Genomic DNA, 18,883 nt, shown 5'->3' on the forward strand with positions numbered 1-18,883 from the left:
AAAAGATTTGCATTTCACTTATATTTTCCTTTTCAGGGTGAGTGCTTGCACTACTTTCTTCAGTGGAAGTAAGCACTTAATGAAGTCGTAATATATTGATCTACTCATTTCTCTTTTTGTAGTAAATATATGCACTTTATTTACAGTTTTTTGGAAATACATTTTTCGTTTAAAAAAAACGGTCTGTGCACTTTTTCATTGGTTCGTTTACATTCTGTTACGTCTGCCAGTGTTAGTTTCTATGGTTATGCATTTGTGATTCTGTTGTTCCTGTTTAGTTTCCTCTTTCCTCATTTAGTGGTTGTGACTTTGAGAGTCTTGTCTTGAGTGTTGTTACCCACTCCGTTATGTGCTTACTCAACCATTGAGTGCTGTGACAGTCACCAAATAGATGCAAACTTTTCCCATGCAGAATGAAATGTTATTGGTTTGTGTACACAAATCAACACAAAATTCTCTCAGGAAGTGAGGTAAATCTGAAGGAATGAAGCCTTTACTATAGGGTAGTCTGTAATTCTTAAATTAAGACCCAAACTGTTTCATTTTCTCTACAGTCCATAACAGTTTATGTAATGAAAAATGCTTATGTAATGACAATTCAGCTTTAATAACCGCAATAAATGATATTTTACAGTACATTTATCTTCTGCATCTTATTCCTGTCAAATCTCTACAAAAACAAGAGAGCATTTTACCAGTACTATATACATTACATAAATTATATTATGATTTCCTAATATATTTATTATAAAAATTTCAACATAATATAACATCTTTAATAAATATAAATATAGTATATTCTGAAAGTTTTGGTTTAAAAAAAACAAAAACTTTTTATTATTTTTATTCGCTGTTAGTAATTTAGAGAGAGACATCAATGGCTTGGTTCAATTACTGTATCCATGGCAACGGCAATTAAAAAATGCACTTCTGCAACATCGTTCAGTGCGGAGCTTATTTAAATCAATGGGCGGTAAGATGCAAACAATCGTTCACCTTAACAATAACATTTTTTTTATTCAAATTATTTTATCATATTTAATTACATTTTTTTGTACTGATAAAATGTTTAGATAATTAATATTAAGTGTATTGTATGATATCTGCATTTAAAATACGCTATGCTATCTACTTAGCAACAGCATGACCTTACAACTGGAGTTTGTCAACTGTGTGTTTTCTTTTTCCTCGTTTTTCTTTTTAATCAATTTTTTAAAAACACTTTCTTCAATGTATAATTATCAAGAAAATGAATGAAGGCAAACTGCTGAGGATTGTTTATTGTAGCAAATGAATTAGAAAGGAAACAGTACGTATATCTACTGTACATACAGGCTACTGGAAGCACAACAAAGAATGAACTGTGCTGATTAAAAAAAGACCTGCACAAAACTAGAATAACATAAACAGATATTACAACATTAAATTGCGATCAACTAAACAATAAGCTAAAATACACTTAAAATCAGTGGGAACAATTAATTTTGTTCAGTTTATGTCAATTCATTTGTAATCTTCCAGTTAAATTTTTGCTTTTCCCAGCAAGGGGAAAAAGTTTGACTAATATTTTGATTTAGAGAAATCCACACATGGAATTAAGTGACACTATTCATAATCACAATTTGAGGGAATCTACTGTAATCACTCAATTTTTGAAACTACAGTAAAGCAGATGGTCAGGTATTGCCGTCAGAAATACAAATACAAAACAAAATAAAAAGCCTCATGGTATAGCATAAAAATGAAGGATGCATGAAGGTGCTCAGATGTGGTCCACATTCAGCTCCGGTGTGAACATGGACTTGATTTCACATAGCTTTTTTTCTCGTTACACTCTTGAACAAAGAACACAGATGAAGTCTTACATCTGCACGATTGTTTCTGTAAGTGAAAAACAATGTTTTACAACTTTGACTACAATTGATTGTCTTTCAAAATGAGCGTGCAGATGATTGTAGAACTTGCTCCTTTTTCTAAACCTCTTCTTGCATTGAAGAAAATGGCAGTTTCTTCCCAGAATGAGTTTGCAAATGACGTTTCATGTTGCTTTGACATGTGAAACTCTTCTCACACTGAAGACACTTGTACGGTTTCTCTCCAGTGTGAACTCTCATGTGAATCTTGAGGTTTACTTTATGCTTGAAACTCTTTTCACACTGTTCACAGGTAAAAGGTTTCTTTCCAGTGTGAATGCCCAAGTGAATCGTAAGACTTGCTTTATATGAGAAACTCTTTCCACACTGAGGGCAGGTAAAAGGTTTCTCTCCAGTGTGAATTTTCATGTGGACATCAAGTGCACCTTTCAGTGTAAAACTCTTTCCACACTGAGGACATATGAATGGCTTCTTTTCGGTGTGAATTACCATGTGAGTCTTAAGAACTCCTTTTCGTGAGAAACTCTTCTCACACAGTTTGCAGGAGTAAGGCTTTTCTCCAGTGTGAACACTCATGTGGACAGTAAGGTATTGTTTCTGTGTAAAACTCTTCCCACACAGTTTACAGATAAAAGGCTTCTCTCCAGTGTGAATTCTCATGTGGACAGTAAGGTATTGTTTCTGTGTAAAACTATACCCACACAGTTTGCAGATGAAAGGCTTCTCTCCAGTGTGAACTCTCATGTGGGCAGTAAGGTTATTTTTGTGCATAAAACTTTTTCCACACTGAGGGCATATTAACGGATTCTTTTCATTGTGAATTTTCTTAAGATGTGTCTTAAGATCTCCATTTCGTGAGAAACTCTTCCCACACTGTTGGCAGCTGTAAGGTCTCTCTCCAGTGTGAATTCTCATGTTAGAATTAAGGTTTGTATTTTGTGGGGGGTTTTTTGCTGGTGAGTAAGTATTTTTATTCTGTGAGCAACTAATTGATTTTTCTTCAGTTTTGAAATCATATTTCTCATTTTGATCTTTCTCTTCTGTTTCATTGAGTTCTTGATTCTCCTCCTTCAGTGCCATCAGGTCTGAGGTGAAATAAGAAAAATTTAAAGTTAACAACAGTTTAAGGGCACAAAGCAACAGACACCAAAACATTTAGACTAGTGCTGTCAATTAATTAAAAACTATTTGGCAATAAACAATTTCAAATTAAATCTCCATATTAAAAAATGTAAATGGAATGTAAAACAACAAAGATTGTAGATTTAAAATATGTGGCTTATTGGCATCTTCCCACCAAGTAGCCTGTTGTTAATGAAAAACAGTCTCATTGATACAAATACTGCCACTGATCTGTCTCTATTAAATGCATTTCCTTCCAATTTTAGCCATTACTTAAAGCTATAATTAAAAACAATTATTTGTAACATATATTGTTGTGCTTTTATCATAACTACCATTTAATTATTAAAAAACTTTAGCTCCTTTAAAAAACACAAAATCTGTCATATTTATTTTCACGCGAGAGAATTTAAAAGCAGCTTTTAAGTAAATCTTCTAATTAAACCCACAGAAGTTACGATGAGTGATTTTCGGTTTCTATTTTATTGTTTGGCTCCAGAGTTGGAGAGTAACAAAGTACATGTAACATAATTTCGTATTTAAAATACAAGATGAGTAACTTTTACGGTAAACTATTACAGAACATGTTACCTGTTTCTGATGCAGAAAATTTAATTGATGCATTCATGACGTCTAGACTGGACTATTGTAATGCACTACTAGGTGGCTGTCTTATATCTTCAATTAACAAGCTACAAGCTGGTGTTTCTGAAATATGATTATGTATTGCTTGTTGTAATGAACATTCAGTGCTATTTACATTTTAATATCACACTTTTGATGATAGCAGAAAAAATCACTTAAAGTTATAACAAATGTCAAGTAAAAAACTGAAGTGTCATTGTTTGCTTCAAGCAAAATAAAGTGTTTTGTCAGATACCGCTTTCATTGTTTTCTAATCAAAAGTAGATACTGTTTAATGTTACACAAAATTTTTTTTTTTTTTTTTCTATTGAGCTGGACATTTTAATAAGGATCTTTGAGAATGAAAACCAACCTGTTTGTTCCTCAGTATCTTCATGTTTGACTCTGAATGTTTCTTCAATCTTTATGTCTTCACTCTCCTCTTTAATTAATGCCATCTTTTTAATAGTGTGACACGTGGATCTCAGTTGCTTCAGCAGGAGTTTTTCTGTTTGGTAGAAAGAAAAATTTATGTAAACTCAATCTCTGGGCCTCAATTATCTCCCTAGTTTAGCAGTCATGTATCAGATTCCACTTTCATGAAAACATTTGCTGTTTGTAGACGTTGTCATTACAAGTGTTAGTTGTACTCGTTGCATTTCCAGTGTTTTGAGCAGCAGATGTCGTCAGTGTGCGGCGATTCAAAACAGTGAATCATTTTGATTCCGTTGATTCGGAATTTCGAAAAGGTCCGTTTGTATCAATACTACTGACAGTGACTGAATTCGTTCGAAAAAAATATTCACTATATAGGGACTGCAGTGCCACTAAATAGAGCATTACAGTGTTGTATTAGCTAACAATTCGTTTATATGCAATTCTCTAAACGAGTTGTCTTGATTTAAACACTTTCAGTTGTTAAAAGCACACACCTTTCTCCGTTTGAATCCCAGACGCAGGAGCGCGCCGCAGTCTTATGACGTCACATCTCCAAACCAAAATAAAAGTCTTGTTCGCTGAAATTATTATTTAGAATTAGATTATAAAACTTTTAAATTAAAAAACGGTACAGCTGTACCTAATACCTAGGACAAATTTGAAGGTATGAACTACAGATCAAAAGTCCAAAGCTATTGATAATAATTATCTAATTTTATATCTAATAGCCTGCATCATAACATTTGTGATATTCTCAACCAATCTTGGTCTTCAAATTACAGGACACATCTAAATTTCTCCACAGAACATAAAGACAGTAATCCGATTTCAGCTTTATTTGGTTAAAGTGTTTGTTTTATTGTTTGTTTGTTTGTTAATAAAGGTCAATGGCTGTAAAGGATTACATTGACTGGAGTTTAGTACAGTTGATTTTGACTGTCTGAATAAATCATCTTTAATGAAAGTTGTTTAAATAATTTCTTTTCAAATGTTAATGTAATTTACATTTTCACAGATTATCTTTATTAAAATTGGCAGACAACATAATAGCTTGTTCTAAAATGTGATTATAATATAAACAAGTTATCTATTAAACTGTCAGATTTCACTTACTGCTAATTTGTTTACTAACAATTCAATTCAAGTTTATTTGTATAGCGTGTTTAACAATACAAATCGTTGCAAAAAAGCTTTACAGAAAATTTAAGTTTCTACAATATTTTTAGTAGTAGCTCATCAGTGTCCAGGTAGCCAGCACAATCGGGCCAATTGCGGCTGAGTGCCGGCTCACTTGGCTGTGTTCTGGCAGTGGCTTACCAAAAGTGAGCTGGCTGTGGCCCAAAAATGGTTGCCAGATTTGGCCAGGCATTGGATGTGCGGATTTGGCCTGACACCCCTCCTGAAAAAACAGCATATGCTGGTTAGGTATGTTTTGGGGCTGGGATGCTGGTTTTAGCTGGTTAATGCTGGTCCTTTGCTGGTTAAAGCTGGTCCTTGGCTGGTAAATGCTGGTCCTTTGCTGGTTTATGCTGGTCATGTTGCTGGTCAAGGACTGGCATAAACCAGCAAAAGGCCAGCAAAAACCAGCAAAGGACCAGCAAAGGACCAGCATAAACCAGCTAAAACCAGCATCCCAGCACCAAAACATACCTAACTAGCATATGCTGGTTTTTTCAGCAGGGACGGCACATTAAGCCACATTCAGCCCAATTATGGACCATAAGGCCTTGTCTGATTTTGGGTGAGATATGGCCATACAGACTCAGGCCAGTTTAATGTGCTGGGGGTGGCTCTTTACAATAAGACTCACTGCTATACACAATTTAGCACAAACCTTAATGAAATATCCTTTCCCTGTCAATGTTAACTTATTTTTTAGTGTATTTTTTATTTTAATTATTTTAATATTCTTAATTTTAATAATTTGATCCCCTCACGTTCTTTGTTTTCTTAAAGGTGCAATGTGTAATATTTAAGATGATCTCTAGACAGAAATGCAATATGGTATACATAACTATGTTTTCAGGGGTGTATAAAGACCTTACTTAATGAACCATTATGTTTTTATTACCTTAGAATTATCAGTTTATATTTACATAGACCGCGGGTCCCCTCACATTGAAGTCGCCGTATTGTTTCTACAGTAGCCCTAAACGGACAAACTGCTCTACAGATCGCGTTTCATCACTGTTGTTCTAGTGGAAAAACACTGACACAATGATGAACATGTAACTGTAATATTCACAATAACATTGTTTTATTGAATTATTAAGTAAATATAATTCCTTAATTTACGTTTTAAAAGAAACCTAATTACTCTTTGCTGTCTAAAACGATGACATCTTAATCCCGTGTGGGCCACCGTAGCTTCTGTGAAGGGAGGGGTGAGCGGTGGACGGGAGCCGTTGGTTGCAATTCACAATCTCACCACTAGATGCCGCAAAAATCTATACACTGCAACTTTAACTAATTAAATTTGGAAAATAATGATTTAATTTATATAATGAAACAAGTGGTTAAAGCAGGGGTTCCCAGCCTTGGGCATGGAGGGCCGGTGTCCTGCAGAGTTGAGCTCTAACCCCAATTAGACACACCTGAACCAGCTAATCAAGCTCTTACTAGGCATATAGAAACTTCTCAGGAGTTGTGTTGAGTCTGAGTTAAAATTTCTGCTATATGAGTTTCGAGACATGCACTAGCTGTGACACCTGGCAACTTTTTGTGATGCTAATTGGCATTAAAGTGGTGAGTAAATAGTTTACAATATAACATATAATATCACTTAATAATTTAAACATATAATATTGAGTTAACATTTATTTATAATGAAGCTAAAATTGTGAGTTGGCTGACATAGCATTAGATATACTCTTGAGAAAAAAGGGAGCCATAATGAATTGACAGATTGTCTGCTAATCTTCAACAATTTTTACAGTAAACTGTACACTTTTTTTAGGGAACTAAACTAGACAACATTTGAAGTGGATCAAAACCTTTCACCAAAGATGCCCTAACCCCAAAACGATACCCGTTCTTGTCTTAGGGGTCAGGAGAAGGAGCAAATATGGATGTTATGGGGTAGGCATGGGGTGATTTATGGGGTAGAAGTTGGGGATGCCATGAAAAAAAAAACAGGGTGTAAGGGCCAAACCCTTAATCTTTGTGAAGTTTACATACCGTGACACTGTGTCAGGACTGCTTCCCACATATCGATGAGGACAAAAAAAAAATGCTGATGTATACAAAATAAACTGGCGATAACGGTCACTTTCGCCCGACTAGGTCTGCTCCACTAACAGTCAACCGAATGTTAGTCACAAAGTTTTATTAGTCGGTTAATTGCAGAAAAAAATTTATATGTCCATGATAGACAGATCGGTCCTTGAGGTAATTACAGTTTATCTGGTAGGTAATACAAATGTTCACAACTTCAAACCTGATTTATTTGTATTAAAGGTGTCTCTAAAGGCGTTTCACTGTTACTGTTCCTTCCTTTGGACTTCCTTTTCAGCTGAAACAAAGAGAAATATATACATGCTGAGACAGAGTGTTAAAAATGATCTGTGACAAAAATATTTGAGAGGAAGGAAGGACTCTAAGGAAAAATATTAACAACACATAAAATAAGGATGCATTCATTAAAGCAAACTGGTTATAACTAAATGTGTTCAACATTACCTGTGAAGGGTTGAACCTTTGAAGGACTTGTTCAGCCTCCTTGGCAGCTTCTTCAAGATCAGCATTGGGAGCTTCAAGTTTCAAGTTCAAGTTCAGAATTGGTCAGAATTAAATTTTGAGTTTTAAAAATAGATTATGATGACCCACAGAAAGAGAGAGAGCAAAACTATGTGTAAATGAAACGTGGTAGAGAGAGAGGACTTTTACAAGAGATGGCTTCGTAAGAGAGCTTTTGGATTATTGTTTTGGTTGTTGTGGAATATGTGATCTGATGTAACTGCAAGACAGAAAAAAAAATTGAATTACAATCACTTCACAAAAAGGTATTAAAGGTGTAGCAAGCATTGTGGTTACTGTGCTTTACAAATAGTATACAATAAAACACAGTTACTGCGGTAAAAACATAGTAATTGTTGTTGTTAAAGTGCTTTAACTACAAATACCACAGTAAAACTACGCTTACTGAGGTAAACCTATACTAAATGTTGTGGTTATGTGCTTTTTTTTTTTTTACATGTGGATAACCATGGTAATACTACAAATTATCGTAAGGGATTGACTACACATTATATGGTCGAGGGTCAGTTACTATGGTAAAATAACATGGTAGGCTAACAGTGTGGACTTTTTACATGATCCCTTTCCCACTACAGACAAATATCAAAATTAAAATTTCACTGATAAATCGATGATTATACGAGACGGATACCCTACCTTTATGCGTCTTGAAGCGATCTAAATCCATTTTTAACGCACTATATCGCTTGTCTTTAATCCGTGTGGAGATGTTGACATTGGGGGAAAATTACCGCCCCTGGTGGTGCTCCATTGATCACTCCATTATGTACATGCGTGTCATTTTCACGTTTAGAGGAGGCAAAACGTGACACTCTCACGTTTCCTCGAATAGACCAACGTGTCTATTACACGCTTTGACGTGATACCGGGTTGGTTTTACTGCTACTTTTACAGTGGGCGCGATCGGGATAGAAGGCCTTTTCTCCAGCTCTGGGTGGAACCGTGTAATATGCTTCTTCATGTTAGCTGTGTTCCCGAAATACTTTTGGCGCGACAGACTTTGCACACAGTATGGCTTTTATCAACGACCCCTTTCTGTTCGTCTTCACAAAATCCAAAATGTTGCCACACAGTCGATTTCAAATTTAATGGTGCAGGTTGTAGTTTGTCCATTGTTCAAGAGAAGAGACAGCATACAGTCCGTAAGAGATGAGCATTGTGATGTTTAAGTTTTCGGCGCACATTCACAACAATTTGATTGAACACAGAATCGTTTCAGAATCGTTACAGAAAGAATCGCGATGCATCGATTTTTTCTCCCATCCCTATTAGTATATTTATATTGCTAAAGTAACCTTACTGAATTGCTTATTTCCTATTTTGCAAAAATAATATAAAAAATGTAAAAGTATTAAACTAAACTCTGCCACATTTTATTACTTATAACAGTAACAATGAAAATACTTATAATTTTCACATAGTATACTTTACACCTTTAATTCTCATAAGATACAAACTGATGAACCTTTGTATAATAAACATTCATAAAAGTGCAACACCGTAAAAAAAAACCACAATGACATGTAATTTATCTGAAGTTACTAAAACTTAATTTCATCTGAATATTACTATTCTCACTAACCAATCCCAATTCTATTTTCTACCCCTCGCCCCTTCAAACAAAGTGTAAATGGGGAAGGGCTAAAATATTTCCCCTAAGAAATGGGACACCACTACAACACTGTTATACGTCATCATACGTAGTCGCTAGTTCCGAATGTTACGTCAGAGGACATGCGCAGATGTTTATCACTCATTCCAAGATGTCAAAATGTTGTCATGTTTCAAAAAGTACAAATGTACGGTGCACGCACCGTTCATTCACATGTGGCCGTAAGCAAAACAAACAACGCATTTTCACATGCGCAGCAAATTGCTAATCAGTGTAGTGGTGCCTGGAGAAGTATATATGCTTCATTTGTGAATTTCATTTTGAACTTTCTATTTGAACGCATTCGTTTTCTGGATCCTTGGACTAAAATGTTTACAGGGGTTCACTGGTTTAATAAATTTCTGATAGTAAAAATCAGCTTCTTTTTATTTGTAAGGTATCGTTTTTATTATTATGTACTGATTTAAATTGCTGGTGCGGTAGACTTAGCGGGCGGGGTGCATTAGGCGCAATCATCAAATACATTTCAAAGCAAGCCGGCTCCACGGTTCTGACTGCATCATCACTGCCTTTATTGGGTGTTTTTAGCGAATATTTACATTTATTCACATGACTGGATGAGGTGGACTGCCATGATTTTGGCGAATGCAGGACACTACTGAATAATGCGCATCAGAGGGGATTTAATAAGTGGAAGTGTGTATACACCGTATACCTGCATACACCCTCCACTACAACACCGTTGCAAATTGCCGTGCCACTGGTCTTTCATGTTTGTAACATGCAGTCAAGTGTATATGACATAAAAATATATTTTGTAATATCGTACAATCAGTGCTATCTGCTAGCAAACTTAAGTGATTTTTTTGCAAATGTTTATTTACAAAACAACACCATAAACACAAAGACAAGATTGAAGGTAATATACATATAATGAAACATTGTCATCAAAATCCTTATTAAAGGCAAAAATTACTTATATTTACGAGTCTGCTTGCTCAAGTGAGCAGCCATGTTGGAAATTTCTCTTAGTCCTTCGTTTGAAGTGAGGTCCTGAAAAAATCTTCGTTTGGAGGGCTATCTGGCCCTTCCCCTTACCCCCACCCCTCCAACCAAAAGAGAAATGAGACACCCCGAACGCACCAAACGGAGGGGAAGGGCTAGTTGTAGGGGTAAGGGGTAGAATTGGGATTGAGCCTAAAGGTACTCAGAACTCAGAGACTGTATCTTAGCCATTTAAAGGTTAAATATATAATACATTCAAACTCAATTTAAGTAATGGGGTTACTTTCCAGTGTTTAGAGTAATTTTACATTTAAGCTCATGAAACTTCATCTTACACTTCAAAAAATTAACGTAATTTTTTTTAGAAACATCTACAGAGATGCAAAAACAAGTAGTACTTCACCAAACTGCATCCTACACTTAAAATGTTAAACAATTACAAATGTTAATGTGAAAAACCTTCAAGAGGTAGAGTTCATGAAGCTGCATCCACTTCAAATATTAAACATGTAAACATATTTACAAATGTAAGGTGAAAAAACACAAGAGCTCATACTTTGAGCTCATGAAACTGCATTTTAACAGTATAATGTGAAACAAATTTTTGAGTGTCAAAAACAAAATGTAAGTTAACTGTGGTTAAAGGTTACTTTACCCGTTGTTTAGTGTCATTTCACTGGAATTTAACTATTCTCACAAGATACCTGGAGCTTATGAAACTGCATTCTACATTTAAAATATGAAACCTTTACAAATGTTTACAAAACACTGAAAAAACAAGAGGTTCTCAAAGCTCATGAAGCTGCATCTACTTCAGATATTAAACATGTAAATATTTACAAATTAGCTCATAAAACTGCATCTTACACTTCAATGCAATGTTTCTGAGCTTTAAAGTTTAGCTCACCCAAATTCTGTCATTACCCTCAATTTGTTACACCATTTGTATTTTTTCCCAAAGTTGATTTTTTTCTTTCGTGTGTGCATTTGTATTTGCAATTATCTCCAAGACCACACTTCTGCTGAAAAACATCTGAAAAAGCTGGATTGGAGAATGCAGATCATTGGATATCAGCTGTGGTCCAGGAGGCTGCTTAGGTGCAAAGATGAGTGGTGCCTCATCATCGTCAGAAAGACTGTGCCACATGTCCATTTGTTCTTCACTGACAGCAGGTCTTTAAGTTTTTCATATGGCTTTTCTTGGTTTGAAGGTATGTGGCATACTGGCATTGGAGGAGTTCAAACTAACATGGCTCCTGATTACCCTGGCATCTGTAAAGAGCCTGTGTGAGGCAGGAGTTAACTTTGATGTTGAGGAAGGACAAAATGTTGATGGAAAGGGAGCTGATGCCTTACAAGGTACAGGGGGCTTGGGTCTTTACACTTTTTCTGTTACAGTGAGGCTCCTGCTCTTCATCAAAAGACTCTCTAGAACTGTGACAGGAAACTGTAGTGAGGGCAGAAAAAATTCCAGGAGTCATGACATTGCACCTGTGAAAGTCAGAAGGAGGACTGGCAGACAGAAATCACCATGGAGAAAATCAACTGCAGTACAGAGTATGAAAAGACAATGCAGAAAAGCTGAGCGGATGTGGCGGAAGACAAAACTTGAAATTTACTATAGCATCTACAAAGACAGCCTTCATGCTTTCAATGTTGAACTAGGTAAAGCTAGACAAGCATTCTTCTCAAACCAAAAAAACAGCAACTTAAACAACACTCTCATTCTTTTTGCTACCGTTGACCCCCCTAGTCAAATCCCTAGTGAAATGCTCTCCGACAGCAAATGCAATAAGTCGGCTTCCTTCTTTTCTGAGAAGATCAATAATATCAGAAAGACGATTAGCACACCCTCGAGTTATGCAGAGGTCAGACAGATTCGAACGCAATTTCAAAAAGATGTCACTATGTCTACTTTTGAAGCAATCGATAGCAACATTTTGGAAGAAATGTCCTCAAATCGTCAACCTGCTACCTTGACACACTTCCCACATCTTTTATCAAAAGTGTGCTTAACTGTTTAGAAGCAGATCTCTTAGAATAACTTTTCCAAACTCCCTGAAAACTGCAGCTGTTAAGCCCCTTTGAAAAAGAATAATCTTGATAATAGCATATTGAGCAACCATAGACCAATATCAAATCTTCCTTTTATAGGCAAGATTATTGAAAAGGTTGTTTTTAATCAGCTGAACCACTACATAAACTCAAATGGATACCTGGACCATTTCCAATCTGGTTTCAGACCACATCATAGCACAGAGACAGCGCTCATAAAGATAATAAATAATATTCGCTTAAATTCTGATTCTGGCAAAATATCAGTGCTGGTATTACTATATCTCAGTGCTGCATTTGACACAGTCAATCATAAAATTCTTTTAGATAGACTGGAAAACTGGGTCGGGCTTTCTGGGATGGTTCTCAAATGGTTCAGGTCATACTTAGAAGAGAGAGGCTATTATGTGAGTATAGAAGAACATAAGTCTTAAGTGGATGTCCATGACATGCGGAGTCCCACAAGGCTAAATTCTTGCACCTCTGTTGTTCAGCCTGTATATGCTCCCACTAAGTCAAATAATGAGAAAGAACCAAATTGTAAATCACAGCTATGCAGATGATACCCAGATTTACCTAGCCCTATCGTCAAATAACTACAGCCCTTTTGACTCCCTCTGCCAATGCATTGATGAAATTAACAGTTGAATGTGCCAAAACTTTCTTCAGTTAAAAAAGGAGAAAACAGAAGTCATTGCATTTAAAAACAAAGATGAAGTTCATAAGGTAAATGCGTACCTTAATGCTATGGGTCAAAAAAAACAAAAAATCAAGTCAAGAATCTTGGTGTGATTCTGGAGTCAGACCTCAGTTTCAGCAGCCATGTCAAAGCAGTAACTATGTCAGCATACTATCATCTAAAAAAATATTGCAAGAATTAGATGTTTTGTTTCCCGTCAAGATTTGAAGAAACTTGTTCATGCCTTTATCACCAGCAGGGTGGACTATTGTAATGGTCTCCTCACTGGCCTTCCCAAGAAGACCATTAGACAGCTGCAGCTCATACAGAACGCTGCTGCCATGATTCTGACTAGAACCAGAAAATCAGAGCACATCACACCAGTCCTCAGGTCCTTACACTGGCTTCCAGTTATGTAAATGATAGATTTAAAAGTACTTTTACTCATTTATAAAGCACTCAATGGCCTAGGACCTAATACATTGCAGATATGCTCACTGAATATAAACCCAACAGACTCAGATCACTAGGATCAAGATAGCGCCGGTGAGGCGGCATCTAACTAACTTTCAGTAACTTAAAACCAGTAAAACATTCACCATTCATTACATTAGGTACGATAGAGATACTCTTATTTCTATTAGTTTACAATGTACTCACACTTCTAAGTTTTTAACTCCGGACCCAAGCTGGCCGAGTGAGATCCTGAGGGAGAACAAAGGACACGACCCGAAGCGGTGGCCCCGGGGGAAACGAGCCGGCGTCAGGGACAGGCTAAGAGCCCGTGCGCATCGCACACCTCTGCCTAGCATCGTGCTAGCCAATGTCCAGTCACTGGAAAACAAGCTTGATGACCTCAGAGCCAGGATAAAGTTCCAGAGAGACATTCAGGACTGCAATCTCCTCTGCTTCACCGAAACATGGCTGAACCCAGCGGTACCGGACCACGCCATCCAGCCGGCCGAGTTCTTCTCGGTTCACCGCATGGACAGGACAAAAGAATCGGGGAAAGTCAACAGACTGGTGCAACAGCTGAAAGTCGTTCCTCTCACACGCTCCTGCACACCAAACCTGGAACTATTGACCATCAAATGTTGCCCTTTTTACCTTCCTCGGGAGTTTACATCGGTCATAATCAGCACCGTTGATATTCCACCAAAACGGACACGGACACTGCCTTGTGCGAGCTGCATGAAGCACTCTGACAGCAACAGACACAACATCGGGATGCTGTGCTTAAAGTGGCTGGAGACTTTAACAGCGCCAACCTCAAACGCGCAGCTCCAAACATTTATTAACATGTTACTTGCCTCGCCAGGGGCGAAAGGACATTGGACCATTGCTACAGTACAACCAAAGACAGCTACAAGGCACAATCTCGCCCATCGTTGGGAAATCTGACCACGCCGCCATCTTCCTCATGCCAAAATACAAACAAAGGTTCAAGAAGGAAGTTCTGGTTCAGAGGGAGGTTGCACGCTGAACGAACCAATCGGTGGCCGCTCTACAGGACGCAGATGGCGCAGACTGGGACATGTTCCAACGCAGCTCCGAGGACATCAACATGTTTACAGAAGCGGTTGTGGAATTCATCGGGAAAATAACAGATGATACAATACAAAAAACGACCATCAGAATATTTCCCAATCAGAAACCGTGGGTGGTTAAGACCATTCGCAACGCTCTGAGATCAAGCACCACTGCCTATAACGCAGGACTTGCATCGGGTGACATGAACTCGTACAAAGCTGCATTATACAATGTTCGTAAAGTGGTAAAGGGGGGAAAGCAGCGCTACGGGAGGAAACTAGAGTCACAGTTCCAACAAAATGACTCTAGGAGCCTGTGGCAGGAACTAAGGCCAATAACTGACTATAAAGCACCAACATCCGGTATGACAAATGCAGACAGTCTCTGGCAAATGAGCTGAACATCCACACTACGCTCCCTGACCTGCACTCAATCTACAAGCGGTGCTGGCCCAAAGTCAGGAAGATCGCGAAAGACCTCAGCCATCCCAACAATGGACTGTTCTCTGTGTTGTGGCCAGGAAAGTGTTTCTGCTCCCTGAAGGTCAACTCCGAGAGACTGAGGAGGAGCTTCTTCCCGCAGGCTATACGGACTATCAATCACAACACCACTTAGGACTTTACGCTCTAATCTGCTTCTCACAAACTACCTCACTACCCACCATATTGCTCATATGGCACACTTGCACATTTTGCACACCGCAGAACTGTGAGCTTTGAACTGTGACATGCACATTACACACATTCACACATAACTTCACACATAACTGGCACTTTTTGTACATTCTAGAATTGTGTACTTCAACTGTGACTGTGATCTTTCACATATCTTACCCATAACTGCACATTCCTTTTTCTGTATATTCTATTGCTACTTTTTTCTACTATTTTATTGTTGTTATTGCTATTTTATTTTATTATTTGTACATAATGTAAATTAATCCATATTTCTCTATATTTCTAATTTGTAAAATTATCTTCTATACTAGGAATTCCTTTTCTAAATTTGAAATTTTATGTTTTATAGGTTATCAGCAGTCGTATACGCATTTCACTTCATATCATACTGTGTAAGACTGTGTATGTGACGAATAAAATTTGAATTTGAAATGATCATATAGCATATTTATGCCTTGTCCTATAAGAAAATCCTATAAGACAATTCCTAATACAATCCTTTAGGAATGGTTCCAAAATATGATTATTACAGCCTTCCACAAAGCTGCCAATTTTGGTGGTAGAAGTGAGCAAGTAACAGATGTGCACAAATTAATTCTTCCTGTGAGCTCTCCCTTCGATTCATGATGTACAAATGTGAAGTTCTTACATTGTAGACAGAGCAAACACTTTGTCCATAGTCCAAATTATTCCTTGCACGTTCATGCATTAAGCTCAGTCAAACACAATATAGCTAGTTGACATGGAAGTGTACCATGGACAAAACACATTGCTTTAAAATGTGAATTAGAATTTCTATCACTTTAGGAGCCCTGTTTTGCAGATTCTCGACGGTGGTTGTGGTTGCAACAATGTGGTTGCCGAGAAACAAATGGGTGTACGTTTGAAGAGTAATTTACAACAGCTTTGATTGTTGCTCAACCAATCAGAATCAAGGACAGGAATTGTTTTAAACTCTGTGCATGCTAAGGGGATCTGTTAGGCTTCTTTTTATTGTGAATCTTCATGTGCCTGTCAAGGCTTCCTTTTCAACCGAAACTGTTTTCACACTGTTTGCATGTGTAAGGCTTCTCTCCAGTGTGAACTCTCATGTGAATGTTAAGGTATCTTTTATGAGTGAAACTCTTTCCAAACTGTTGACTGAGGGGATCTGTAAGGCTTTTCTCTATTATACATTTTCATGTGACTTTCAAGGCTTCCTTGTTCACTGAAACTCTTTCCACACTGGTTGCATGTGTAAGGCTTCTCTCCAGAGTGAAATCTCACGTGTCTGTTAAGGCATCCTTTACGAGTGAAACTTTTTCCACACTGTTTGCATGTGTAAGGCGTCTCTCCAGTGTGAATTCTCATGTGCCTTTTAAGGTGTCCTTGTTGTTTGAAACTCATTCCACATTGGTTGCATGTGTAAGGCTTCTCTCCAGTGTGAAATCTCACGTGTCTGTTAAGGCATCCTTTACGAGTGAAACTTTTTCCACACTGTTTGCATGTGTAAGGCTTCTCTCGAGTGTGAATTTTCATGTGCCTTTTAATGTGTCCTTGTTGTTTGAAACCTTTTCCACACTGTTTGCATGTGTAAGGCTTCTCTCCAGTGTGAAATATTATGTGTCTGTTAAGGCATTCTTTACGAGTGAAACTCTTTCCACACTGTTTGCATGTGTAAGGCTTTTCTCCAGTGTGAATTCTCATGTGCCTTTTAAGGTGTCCTTGTTGTTTGAAACTCTTTCCACACTGACAAGTGAAAATAATCATAGTTCCTGTCTTTTGAGCACTTTTTTGTGTAGAAGTTTTTTCAAACTCTAAGGAACAAAAATATTTTTTTCCAGATATGAAATCATCAAGATTCTCAAGCTGATCTTTCTCTTCAGTTTCATTCAGTTCTTCTCTCTCCTCTTTCAGCGATATTAGGTCTAAGGTGGAAAAAACAAAAAGATAAAAGTTAACCCCAGTTTAATGGCACAAAGCAATTAACATCAAAACATGTAGATATGTAATGCATGTATGCTATACCAGGGTGTCTAAACCTGATCCTGGTCGGCCAGTGTCCTACAGAGTTTAAGTTGGCTGTTATACAAATAAATCTAGGAAATCTATACAGGCTGATCTCAATTATTATATACCATGTTTAGGGGTCTCCTAGGGGATAAAATTCAACAAATTTAGAGAGAGACTAGGAAAAAAGAAAGGCGACAAGCTCCCCATTCAACCATCAAATGCAAAATTCACACAATAATTCCTTCTGAGGTTCTATTAAGGGGGCAATTATGTTAGCCAATCATAAAAGTGGGCTGTTGCACTGAACTTTTAAATGGAAAACAGCAAAACAGACTGTCAGAGGATGAGAAATGGTGGATAACGTCATTAATCTCTCAAAAATCTTATTTATGTAATCTTACTTTAAAAAATTGAAATCACTCAATTTTAATTTTTTTGTTTTTTTGTCAAAAACATTAGTAATATTATAATTACACCTCTGGAAACATAATATAAAAAATAACTAAAATTAAACTTTCTTTAAAATAAAACAGGCAATTTTTTTGCACCAATTGAAAGTGAAAAAGTGAAAGTGAGGTGACATGTAGCAACTGCCAAGTATGGTGAATTGTGCTCTGCATTTAATCCATCAAAGTGCACACACACAAAAGGAACATGCAGCCGGAGCACTGACATTAAGGACTGCTTAAGAATAAGCGTGCACATCAAATTATCTTGACTTACTGAACCTGGATCAAATTAGTGAGATTAGAGAGTTTATTAGTCACTAATAACCTAACCTAAAAGGTCATTTATGGTACAACTTTAACCCTGATTGATTTGTTAGATTATTTCTGGTCAGTTTTGGACTTTAATCCCGGGTTTTCTTTGCGTCTTATTTGAAACAGCCCCCAGAGCTCAACATTAAGACTTGATATGTGCTTGTCATTTGGACAACTAAATCAATCATCCATTTGTCCAAGTAAAAAGTTTGGCTACATCCACACAAAACCAGAGCTTGTGATATTACTGCGCCTGCTTCGGCCATGTTACGGCAGCAAACTTCCTTGACTATTACGCCAGAATTGGAGTGTAGTTCCTAATCTTATCGGCCTAGAAAATCGCAGCTTTACATTTTCCACCGGTCATAGTACACAATATAACTACAGAAGAGTCAAGTTTTAAATAGGACAAATATGGAAACTCGTTGGTCATTTTTGAACGCGATGCTATTGGTCTTATAGGATTCAATGATCTATGCTAAGCTATGCTAAAAGTGATATCGCCAGAACAGGAGAACGGCTGAATGGATTTCAAAACGGTAAAACTCAACTTATTAACTCGGGGGGGGGGGGGGGGGGGGGGGCAGTTGGAGAATGAGCCTATTTCCAAAAAAAGTGGAGTGTTCCTTTAATTTTAGTTAATAAAAAGACAATCGTTCAGTGTTTGTTCATGTTTTTGTTACCTGACATTGGCTGATGATATTATTGTTTCAGAAAATATACAGATTCACTGTACACACGAAAACGCAAGGGTGTTG

At 37.1% G+C, this 18,883-nt stretch overlaps 1 protein-coding gene across 1 annotated transcript in view; it reads right to left on the reverse strand.

Annotated features, from left to right (window-relative positions):
- Positions 1 to 1,262: 1,262 nt before the first annotated feature.
- LOC141336617 (uncharacterized) overlaps positions 1,263 to 18,883 on the reverse strand; it is a 32,613-nt gene continuing 14,992 nt past the window's right edge. The window contains exons 2-4 of the mRNA XM_073842319.1: positions 16,581 to 17,279; positions 14,308 to 14,338; positions 1,263 to 2,613 (exon numbers count right to left, since the gene is read on the reverse strand). Of these exons, the coding sequence (XP_073698420.1) occupies positions 1,974 to 2,613; positions 14,308 to 14,338; positions 16,581 to 17,279 (1,370 nt within the window). The 3' untranslated portion in view covers positions 1,263 to 1,973. The remainder of the gene's footprint in view (positions 2,614 to 14,307; positions 14,339 to 16,580; positions 17,280 to 18,883) is intronic.

The sequence above is a fragment of the Garra rufa genome, chromosome 6, assembly GCF_049309525.1.
Source record: "Garra rufa chromosome 6, GarRuf1.0, whole genome shotgun sequence".
NCBI lineage: Eukaryota > Metazoa > Chordata > Actinopteri > Cypriniformes > Cyprinidae > Garra > Garra rufa.